The following is a 12173-nucleotide window of genomic DNA, read 5'->3' as shown; positions in this document are numbered from 1 at the left end:
ACAGGTGTCTCAAGCCCAGACACACAGTTCAGCATAAGGTGGTTTACTCTGATTATTTTGTGACTCTTTATTAGTCTTTTCAAGTAGCCTCATATTCCCACATTTGGCACAGTGGAAGGAAAAACGCCCACATGGAATTAAGATTTCTAAGTATGGCAGCATGACACCAGTTATTTCTTTATCTCATCTGGGGAAAACAAGGCAAGTGTGCGGAAGTCACAGCCAAATTCTGATTATCACACAAAGGCACACAAGGTGTTTTTAAAAACTACATGTACATATGAAATGAGTTTCATACAGAAATCAATGAAGAAATCTGAAAAAGCAACTGATTGCCAAAGTAAACCAAAGACATGCTCAAGTCGTGTGTTATAAGTAAAAGTTTCACAGAGAAGAACAGAAAGAGGGCATTACCCACCAAAAGGGGTTACTAGAGTTATATGAGCTGAAAGATTGGTAGCAGAAGTATCCCAGGCAGTAATGGCTGCCAATTGCTGTCCTGGATTTCGAGAGCATTAAAATGAAACAAAAGAAAAAAAACTTTGAGCAAAAACTATTTTATGCCATAAAATAAATGCTGTTGTGCCACTACTTTATTAGGCATAAGACCAGAAACATTCAGAAATAGAGTTAAAACAACATGGGATAGGTTTGTTTTGGGGTTGGTTTTGTGGGGGTTTTTTTGCCACTGATCAGGCTCTACGTATTTTCGCCCTGTTACACGCTAACACCAAATCTCTCAAACAAACAAAAATATCCCATATGGTCATATTCATGTAAATATACACTGAAGAAAGGTACCACACTTCCTATTTTAAGAGAAAATATTATTGAAATGGAAAAGTTCAAGACCCAGAAATCCTATTCAAGAAGAGGACAAAAACCCAAACAACATAGAATTGCATTACAATATACTAACAATTGGAATTAGACCAGGCGAATAAGGGAGAAAGAAGAAAGCTTCTCTTCTCAGCACACACTCTAAAAGTTCTGCTCTTGCTTTTTCATCCTCCTCCACATTTGCTCTCTTCTCAGACACAAAAATTTTAAACTTATTGTATCCCACTAATTAAATGTCATCACTTCCATCTTACCACTTTCCTAAGCAATCTTCCCTCCTAGATCCGCTTCCCATCTTCAAACTTTCCCTTTGTTATCATTGCACTAGCATGACTACCAACCAGTCCAGCATTTTTCTTAATTTCAATCCAGAGTGATGAAGCTCACCATACTTGCATCAGAAAGTAAAGCAGCTACCTGGCTTTCTATGCAAAAGAAAATTCTTCACCATCTACACAGAAAAAGCAGGAACTGAAGGTGTAGTCGAAGAGTAACCCCAAGAGATGACTGAAAAAATGGCACAGAAAATGTATCAAGGTATCAGAAATCATGCAAGAAGTCTGCTTGTTCTCCTTACCTATTGGTAATCGATTTTTTTTGTTAGCTGGAGTAGTTGCAGGAGAAAGTTGTGGGGTATTATACGGAGTCATTTCAAGGCTGCTGCTCTTCCCTGGTTTGTTCTGGGGTAAGTTTGCCAGCAAGTTTTCCAAAGCCATCCGATCTTCCTTAAGCTGATCGCTTGACATGACGTTCCGCATAAAGCCAACCTAAAAATTTAGAATTAGTGTTGATAAGAATTGCAGTCTCATTTATCCTATCTGTAAACACATGGGGACAAGTTTATACTACTACTTTTTAAGAACTTAAGGTATTACCAGAGTAGTTAGCTGGCTGTATGTCATGTAAACCACTGTTCTACTCAGCCCCTCCAGAAGGTTAACAGAAGACATGGGAGGAGTTTCAACTGCACGCCCATCAATAACTACATCCAGGAAAGCAGCCACACAGCTCTGCAAAGAGAAAAAAATAGTTTTTACATGAGAGACCATTTACTAGAGTTTGGAAAGAACATAAGTTACAACAAGAGTTAAGTAGTTTACATAAGTTTTGCTTCCTGCTTTTAAAATCTTAGGATAAAATACCACGTATCATTAAAATCACTGAAAAGCAAGCAAGGAAAGCATGCAGTTAGTTTTAGCATTTCCTTAATTCTTTTTCTGCATTCAAAAGTGTTACTTACTTAAGTGTCTTTTTATAATTTTTAAAAAAAATTAAAAACTGTTTTATGGCAATTAAACTGCCCCTTCCTGAAGAATCTGCTGAGCACAGACTAAAAGTGAAACAAGGAAGCAACATACAGTATCACTTTCTAATCTGATTGAATGTTACTTGTATAATAAATGTGTAACTTTGTAGAAAGACTGTGTAACAATTATAATTAGCAAAAACCTGGAAGTTACACAAGCAAATCAACTGTTTTTTAAACATATGACAATACAGAGATCATTAGTTTCAATGTTCCCCTGATGAAGCTAATTTCAGTATTGCTATGGATGATTCATACTAACAAAGGAAAAGCTGAACAAAAAAAGGACAAAAACTATGCAAAAAAGTAACAAGTTACTTGCACTAACAAATTCCTTGGTGTTAAACCAGATTTCATACAAAAGTTGTGTTCAGATCGAATTGTTTTCTTCAGGTTCAGTAGAAAAACCACAGACAGTAACTCAGCATTTCAGTTTGAACAGTAACTTGCTTTTTTTTTTTTTTTTTTTTTTTTTTTTTTGTATTTTCTTTTAAGAAGTGTTATGTCAGAATAGAAGCAAGAATCCCCGACCCTTAATTCTGGTACTCAAGATTTTGTTCCCAGCTTTGTGCAGGATTTAATCTGCTTTTCAGCACATGTAACTTGGAAGTTAACTGCTTAGTAAGTCTTTTGCAGTGTCTGAAAAAACAAGACTGCAGAAGGATGAAGTATACACATGAGTCTTAGCTTTTTTTAGTCTGGATTCTTACTTTGTCAAATTTCGCAAGGTTGCTCTTCGTACGTGGATCTCCCTCTTCAGAACCTGTCATTGCCAATTGCTGCAGAAGTCTCCCAACCTGAAATGAAAAAGAAGTATGAAGAACAAGCATTTCAAAACAACATCATGATGGACCCGATTATAAGAAAACCCCTCCGTTCTAATTTTTTTTTCATTTAATACTCTGAGAAATACTTCTGATTGAGCGGACAGTCTTGTACTTGCTTTCAGGATGGAAAAAATGCAAGAAGCTTTAGAAAAAAAGCAGTCATTGCATTTAACAAGAAAATCTGCGCACACAGTATGCTATGAGCATCCATACTTCCCCCCTTCCCAGGAACAAAGCGTGTTTTGTTTTTACAACACATCAGAATTGAGAGTTGAATCTAGGTCATCTTAAACCTAGAGATTTTAAAAGGCTGTATATATTTTACTAAGAATATGTTGGAGGAAAAAGAAAAAAGCAAAGGGCTAACCCTTGTTTCAGAGCATATATTCCTTATTAATCTCCAACCGCAAAACAATTCTCAATTTTAAAGAATCACCAGATACAAGCTCTGCTACAACACACAAGCAGTGACACAGGAGAAGATTGCTAATGTATTTTAGAAAAACACTGGCAAGGCCCTGTCAGTAACAGTCTAGCGAGTAAAACTCACCAGAATGATTATACTGTGAGAATCACTTCTGTCCAGTTTATAGACAATGTTAAAAAGCAGGTTTTGTTACTTGTGTGAGGAATATCCTCAGTCAGACAAGTGTTGCTTAATACCCTCAGACTACACCTCTACATACTACCATTAAATTGCCCAAGTATTTGCACAAAGACAAAAATTTGTCATGAGGGCTGGGAAATACCCTAAGGTCTAATAAAACACTAGATAGCTACCCAGCAGAAACAGTGGTCATTACTGCCAGACAAGAAGGTTTTTTCAGCAAAGTATTTCATTATTTTGTGCAATACCTGGCAAAATATTTAACATTAGCAAGAACAGCACAACATCCGTTTACACACATTCCAGAATTCATCTTCTAGTCACTTTAACACTTTTGTTTCCATCCCTTATCATACCTTTTACAAAATACATTTGCAACTCTTCTAGGAGATAAAGGAACACATGCTATCAATTTTTTAAGTCGGTATTTTAAGCAAACAGGTGAACTTCAGAGCATGCCTTTTCCGCAATGATAACACAAATATTTTGTTAGCATTTGTCTTACAGGTAGGAGGGACAATACCTCTACCTTTATTGTAGTAACATCAGTTCTACTGGAAAAAAAAGGCCAAGAACTTTTCTTTTTTTTTTTTTTTTTTTAAGGCTACTTTAAAGTGAATCATACCTGCATCAGATTAAATCTTGCCACCTCATTTATAGGAGCATCAGAAATTATTCCATACTGTTCTGGGTTAACAATTGCAGGACAGATGAAACACGCTAGAAGAAGATCTGTGCACATTGCTCTGACCTCCCCAACCTCCAGCCTGTCTACACACGAGAGCGTTTTGTACATTTGTGACACAATCCATCTCAAGCTGTGAGGGAAACAGTAAGTATTTTGTTTGAGATAGCCAATGAATTTGTTCACTAAGGTCACCAGCTTGGCCTCATTGCAGTCAACCATCTCTTGGACTCTCTGCTTGAACTTTTCTGTGCCTTTCTCTCCAAATAACTTTTCCTGTTGTACTGGGGAGAATCTCTCAATTAACTTGTTTGGATCTGTTTCCAGGTGGTCTTCATCTTCAACCAGAAGCTGCATGATTGGCTCATGTAAAGTTGCAGTAAGAAAAAGTTTTGCAGAAAAGAGTCCTTCAGAGAAAAGTTTGAATAAGATGCTGAACGCACAGGTGCCTCGTCTCAACAGCCGCCTGGGGTTGTCACTTTCCTTGAGTTCAAATTCAATCAAATAACGGAGGACTTGGAGGAGGTAGCTCTCATCCTCCTGCATGATGCAATTGCCATAAATGGAGGTAAAGACTGTGTGAATGACACTCTGAGTGTTGTCCTGGTTGAGCTTCTCTCCAGCAACCAGACAGGATGCAATAAGCCTAGGGTTCTCTCTCAATCTGTTTAGGAATTCTCCGTAAGCAGCCTCCTGAAATCCCAACTGCTTATATCCATCCACAAACTGCGTGTCCTCCAAGATTTTAGCATGCTGGCAACATTCAGCAGGAGAAGCTTCAGCACTTTAAAGAAAAACATTGAAACAGTTTAAGTAACTCTTGAGCAAACAAACTTCATAAGAGATGCCCCGTGGTCAATCTATTAACAAGACTACCAGTAAGGAAAAAAGTCTTTCCATATAGTTAATACAAATTATTTGCAAAAGGAGGAATAAGGAGAATTTGTTCCCATAAACTATAAACAGAGGCAAAACAGACACATATATTAAAAATAGGTAGCTTAAACAGCCAACAAGTAAGTTTCAGGTGAGTCAGATTCCCTAGTTTAGATTTGGTTTAAAATCTTACTATTTTTATGATTAGTACAGCAAAGGACTCCCGATACTAAGTGTGAAAAATCTGATGGATTTGCTGCAATTCACAGAAGTTTAGGAGTTTATTCTCCCCAGGATGGCCCCCACCCCCCAAGTCACCTTGTTATGATCAGTCTGTCCAAGTTAATCCTTTGCTGCTTGGAAATCCATGCTGTGCGGTACAGCTTTTCAGCTGTCTTCAATACATCTGCATTGAGCCTTTGAATAAGTTGCTTTTCTGAGTTTACATACAGTCGTTCCTGCTTGAGGTGATGAGCCAGCGTGTGTACATCCAGCTTCACCATCTTGGGCAGCGAGTGGGTTACACAGTACGTACTGAAAGAAAGAACGGAAATGAAACAGGTGAATTCCAAAAGTCAGGGAACAAGTTCTGTCAGCCCCAATGAAGTGATACGCCGGTCATATAAACATACACTTAGCAGTAAATACTGCTGTGCCCCTTCCATGTTAGCACATGTTCTCTCAAATCCACAGCCCACCACTTAATGACTGAGTCACTCTTAATGCAAGGTTTTCTAATTGCCAATGTCATTAACCCCTTGTTATGTCAGCACACCAGGGACACTTGCATAGTAGCAAATGATATTTTCTACTCACACTCATGAACTGAAATAGTAATACAGTACAGTGCTACAAGACTCCTGCACCACACCTCCAATAGAGAAGGTAAGAAACTGGCCATTACTTGGAGAGATGTGGCCCTTGCTACAGTTTAGGTGACACAAGCTGAGAGAGATGGAGAGGAGTCCCATTTTGACTCACTGTCTGGTGAATAGGCAAAAAGATTTCTGCACTTACTACTTTTTCCTAAAGCATGCCCACATAACGCAGCACTATCCAAGTACTTGGGTGTGGTTATCTCTGGCCCTCTCTCACCTATGCATAAGAAGCACCAAGCTCCCAATACTGGTCTTTTCTGCTAAAAAAATTTAAATAATAATAGTATTACTAATTGAAAAATAAGATCAAGGAGTATCAATATCCAGATAAGGCAGAAGTTGGAAATAAGTCTGGAGACTTTGCTCAACAGTAGAATTCATTCAGAAAAAATTCCTCAAATATTTCAATTCAGAAGAATATTTATTTGGGCCACGATCCAAAAACGTTGTTTTAAAGAGAGAAAAACTGAAACAACCATAGGCTTTCATATCACATCAGGGACAAAAATCTGCACAAACTGCTGTTAAGTCTCAATGTAACATCAGCTCTAACTTCATAATTAGAAAACATCTTAGTTACCAGTTAGATAAACAAAGAGTACCACACCATTCAAAACAAGTTCAAGGAGCTAATCCATCTAAAAGTTAACTCTGTGGAAGAAAAAAACATCAAGTGCATTAATGCTGACAAGGGAAAGGGTAGAATCATGCAGATCAGACTATGTTTCCGTGGAATTAACGATTAACTGCTTTGTCTTCTTCCCCACCAGAACTAACAGCCATACTAGCTAATTTGGGAAGAAAAAGGGTTTGATCCAGATATAATCTGTAACCGCTATTTGTCAGATATATTGGTAATGGGCGTATGTCAGAGCTGTCAAGGGATCTGGTGATGAACCCTTCAAAACCATACTACAGTTAAATGAAAAAAACTTACTTCCCGCAACCTGCAGTGACTCTAGAGGAGCCTTGCTTCACAAAACCATTTAGTTCATGCTTGAGAAACTACAAATAACGTGCCAGGCACTAGCCTAATGCTCCCCCTTTTTAGTGTTTTAAAGATCTGTGGTTCACTGCTCAGCATAGCAGATGATGATCCTCTCTGAAGGAAACAGATTAGCTTCCTAATTAGGCACAGGTTTTACATTTGTTGGGGTTTTTTCAGTGTGTGGAGATAGGCTGATAACCAGGTGCACTGACAACCATCACTGCTCCTTGCGTGTGTAATTAAGTTCTCTCATCTACAGTTTTAACCTCACAACCAAAACCCTAGCAGAGATGAAAAGAGATGCTGGCACAAGTCTTTATGTATAAAAAATTGCAGCCTTATTACACCTGATGATTTAAAGGCCATTCCTAGTAAATATAGACAACTGTGTCTATAAAGCTCTCAAAAAAACCCCACACCAAAACCCTCAAAAAACCCCCCAAAACCCAAACAAAAAAACCAGTAACCCTAATCAGTGGTTACAGCTCATGCACCCAAAGATGAGATTAAGCAAGGAACTTGAAGGACACACTAATTTAGATGTTTTTAACTAGGACAGTCTCAGAAAAATGATTAGAAAAAGAAACACTGATGTTACTGCCAAAGTTCTTTGAGAAACAAATAACAACTTCTTGCAAATTTATTTTTAGTCCCAGAACTTAAGGGCTTACAAAAAAAAAATAGCATTAAGCTTGATACTGCCTGCAAACACAGCAGTAATTAGTTGTTAGGCTATGAGCTATTGATACGAGCCAGGAAAAAGAAGTTGCATCCATAAAAATATACATACACAAGATCTGCAGAACTACGTTCTGTCTTTTCAGATGCTTTCTGCTGTAAGGCTGTACTTAAGAGTTGCTCACAGTTTATGAAACCTTGACAGTTTTAGTGGACATTTTCCATTTTAAGACGACCACCCACAGGCTCCACTTTTCTGGACAGAAAGTTGGTCCAAGTGGTCCTCCTGCTTGTGAGGAAGTTTTGGGAAGGAACAGGGGACCCTCATGGGGTACCCCCTATGAACAGCCTGTTGACTTCACCTACGTTCCTATGTCTTTGCCTTGCCAAATTTCCAAATAACTTTCTATTTTTGTGTCACTCGTTATAAACACATTTAGCAGTAGACAAGATGATTAAACGGCTTCTGAGGTGTCTCACATACTTAAGTAAAGCGATTTCTCTCACTGTTTCGCTCAGTGTCTTTTTTTTTTTTTTTTTCACTAGAGAAGATGTTTTCAGCCTCCTAGGAAAGACTGTTCTTTTCTCCCCTGGCCCACAGGTGGGAGTGAACTCCAAAAGCCCAGTCAGCAAGAGACAAAGGTGTCCTGGAAACAATATACTTTTTCTGGTAAGTTATGATTATCAAAATAGCAGATAAATTGCTGGCAACCTTTTCTGGAGCTACAGACCATAAAAAAAAAAAAAAAAAAAGTCGGTTAATACTCAGAAAGCAAACAAGAGTCCCACACAGTCCAGTCCTAATACACATGCATATAATCCATCTGTCTGGCAAACAAACAATTTGGGCATCTCCTCATGATAGAGCATCACAGCCATTAAAGAGAGACACCGAAGCACTGAGGAACTGAGAAGTTGCACACTGCTGTGCATTACATTTTTTTGTAAACTAATTGCCACCGTGAACTTCAGGCCCAAAACAAAACAAGGCTCCAAAGACTACCATTACCTACATCTGCACTTCTAAATATACTGGTCCCATGACTACTTGATAATATCCTATCAATTGGCCACTATCCATGTGTCTATCTTCTCTGCCTCTACTGTAGAACACTATAAATAACAAAAGCAAGAGGAGAATTGATTTGGAACTGAACCCCAGCAGGTTAATAAGTACCACTGCTTTGTCAAGAACTATGAAAATCCACAGGATTTTCCTGTCTATCCACAGGAAGTCAACTGCACAACACCAGTTTCTACCCTCTGTATGAGAAAAAGGCATCAGCAGGTTCCCCGTCTTTATAATCCTCCATAAAAATTAAATTAATTTGATTGCTAGTGATTGCTACTGAAATACACCTCTATGAAGAGGAATACCTCACTCACTTCTATTTACCATTTTTTCAGAATGAATTAATCTGAAGTCACACAAGTGTAGCAAGCAACAGTGCAAACAACTTTGTCTTCACCATAAGTTTCTGGAAGACATTTGAGACCACTAGAGATGTAAAGCAGGGAGTTTAATACACAAGGTACTTCAGCAGGCTTCAGACAGGCTCTAAAGAAAACTTGTAGCATAGTAAAGAAAACCCAAAAAACCTAGTTAAGCAAGATGCACACGTTATTATTCTCGTCAGATACTGGTATTATTAACACAGCCAATCTTGAAAGAAGAAACTATTGTACCACTAACACACCTACATGACACACACTGCTCCCCTCCAAAAACCTCTTCCCTTTGTGATCAGTATGAAAAGACAACAGTTGCATTCTCTGACCTTCCCAGGCTACACAACATTCACTCCACAACAGCATTTGGGACAAGAGCTTTAGAGGCAATTAGCCACAGTTACGTATTTGGTAACGCACCAGAGAAGGCAGCATTAGAGCAGAGCGAGCGGCAGCAGCTTCAGCTGGTACTAATTCCAGAATGCTGTTTGTCAGATTACCTTATCAGTTTCTCGTAAACAAAAAGGGGCCCATCATTATCCAATTACCTGGTTTATGACTACCATGCACCATACTTGAAATAACAGATGTCTGCACATAGCTGTATAAAGGAGACATTTTAGGGCATTCAGATGTCCAACAGTCTGCTGTGGCTGAAGAAACACCAGACATTAAATAACTCCTGCTATCTGCAAATTATTCTTCCATCTTGGCAATTTCATTTTGATATGAAAACACTTCAATTTTTTGTCAGTTATTTCACAACTGCTTCGTAACCTACTAAAAGCTGTGACACGATAAGAGACGCTTCGGACAGCGATTCAGATTATTTCACTTCATGATGCTCCACCATATCAACAACAAAGACTGCATGACCTGACAGCATCTAAGATGTTTTGCCCTGCTATCAGCATGACATAAGTTTGTTCAGAACTGAAGACAATCTGTGCCTTGGACGAATGCAGGACATAGACTGCTTCCTACGTTTAAAAGTCCTGGAAAACACTGCATTTAATCTTTAGGTACAGAACTCCAACTTACAAAGTATGTGGTTTTGTACCGTGGCATACAGGAACAAGCGACATCTCTGTTGAATATTTCTGCCATTCAGTTGACAGAAAAGAGATTAAGTGGTAAATACTGCTAGTACACCAGATTCTTCTTCCTCCTCCAGCGTTTCCTGCTCAGGGTTATTTGCTCCTCTTGAGTCTGGCTACGCAAGACTCAACTTCCAAAGCAAGTTTGGGCAGATCTAACATAGGCAGGGCAGGGCAAGGCAAAACTGAAATCACTCCATCTTACTGAAAAATAATTTCTAAGCAAGCTTGAATAGCTTCAATGCTAATTCACCCCAGAGGAAGTACCTCTTTCTTCATTAATATTTATAGTAATAACTAACAAGCCTTATTTCTCTATATAAGTTAACAGCTTATCTCCCAAAGTTGAGCTAAAGAAGTCCATTTTTCAGTAGGATAGTTCACCATGACCTAGGAGTTATCTGCTGAACTCTCACGTTACAATACCCGCCATCTCAAAACATGCGTACAACATGCAGAATGCATTTCAATTTGCTACAGTTCAACTATCTAATCAATATTAATAAAGGAACTCGTACCTCAGGTTTGTTTCTGCCCAGTGGCTGCTCTGCAGCTAGCGTTGAACTTACTGCCTATCCAGCAAGATTCATGTGCAAGGAGCACCTCGTTTCTCATGTCCCTTAACAGAACTTGTCAGTAATGCACATGATCAGTTGGCTACTAAATTAGCTGTTATGGTATTACTGTGTTGCATAAAATTAACAAAAGCAGATAACCATGCTAAAATCTACTCCAGTTGCTTGTGATGCTAGAAAGAGGAGTTCGCCTTATGTAAGGAGTCATACTAATAAACTTTTAGTCAGAAGAAGTGCAGAACTTGAAGCCGCTCAAACTGACAAAACCAACCTGCTCCCAGCCCCTTCTCTTGAGAGTAGCTCCCTTCCTCATCGTGAAACATCCCACCCGCGGTCCACCACGAAGGGTAACTGCTACTAAGGACAGAGTATGTTCTCCAGGACCTGACAAACCTCACATGAAAACCCTCGCGTGGAGTATCTTAAATACTTTGGAACCCTCCAGGGCAGCAGCATTTTAGAAGTCTGCTTCCTAAAACCGCCATCCTGCTGCTTTTATAGAGCGCAGTATTTCAGGTTTCGTGTACTGTATGTGCCATTCCCCCCTCCATCATCTTCAAACGGCAGCTTATGCTTGCGAGTCAACTGCATCATCCACAAAAATAGCATTCTACCTATCAGTAAGTGTAGTGTCACATGCTCGGTTTGTGAGCTTAATCGTAACGGCTCTCTTCCTTCAGAGAACAGTGTCATGACTTTGCAAGAAAAAAGACAGGTACTCGGCTTGCCCAAGTTCTTCAGCGTTAAGGGTCTGTTAGTAACAAAAAAAGGGAAGTCACAACACTCATCAAGTTACAAGTTGTAAACCTGCCTAACATGAAAGCCGTAAAAAAGAGACGGCAGCAACGTTCACGCCGAGCCGCTCCAACAGCGACTCGTTGCCCAGTCCCACAGTGGCCGAGAGCAGAGAGGGCCCCAGCCGCCAAGCGCTTCAATTTTTCAAATACCTCCGCAAACCTCAAGAACTACCGGTTCTCAGACACTAACATGGCAGGTAGGACTGGCTCCGGCCGGAGGCGGCTGAGAGAGAAAAAGGCACAGATGAACGCTTGAGGAAACCTTACGGCCAACTTCGCTCCGTCCCCCCCGCAGACCCCGCAACCTCGACCCCGCACATGGCTCCGGACCAACCTCCCTCCCCGGAATTCAATATAAATAAATACCACCTACCTACGCACGGCTCGGTCCCCCGGAGCGCTGCCCCCGCCGCGCCGTCCGCCTTCCCACTCGCTTCCCTGAAAAACCAAAGGGTTTTGTCAGGCCCCGGGCCGGCGGGGGGGCTGCGGGGCGGCCTGGCCTCGCCTTCCTCCCGGCCCCGCCGCTGCCCGGCCCTCCTCCTCCTCCTCCTCCTCGCAGCAACGCGGGCT

At 40.1% G+C, this 12173-nt stretch overlaps 1 protein-coding gene across 2 annotated transcripts in view; it reads right to left on the bottom strand.

Annotated features, from left to right (window-relative positions):
• Positions 1-12006, bottom strand: part of GAPVD1 (GTPase activating protein and VPS9 domains 1) — a 31676-nt gene extending 19670 nt beyond the window's left edge. For both annotated transcript variants that reach the window (XM_059829000.1, XM_059829001.1), the window contains exons 1-6: positions 11977-12006; positions 5460-5675; positions 4206-5049; positions 2857-2943; positions 1716-1850; positions 1418-1607 (exon numbers count right to left, since the gene is read on the bottom strand). In XM_059829000.1, coding sequence (XP_059684983.1) covers positions 1418-1607; positions 1716-1850; positions 2857-2943; positions 4206-5049; positions 5460-5644 — 1441 coding nt within the window. In that variant the 5' untranslated portion in view covers positions 5645-5675; positions 11977-12006. The remainder of the gene's footprint in view (positions 1-1417; positions 1608-1715; positions 1851-2856; positions 2944-4205; positions 5050-5459; positions 5676-11976) is intronic.
• Positions 12007-12173: the final 167 nt, after the last annotated feature.

The sequence above is a fragment of the Gavia stellata genome, chromosome 24 (assembly GCF_030936135.1).
Source record: "Gavia stellata isolate bGavSte3 chromosome 24, bGavSte3.hap2, whole genome shotgun sequence".
Classification (NCBI taxonomy): Eukaryota; Metazoa; Chordata; class Aves; order Gaviiformes; family Gaviidae; genus Gavia; species Gavia stellata.
This window is presented reverse-complemented; position numbering and strand designations above follow the sequence as displayed.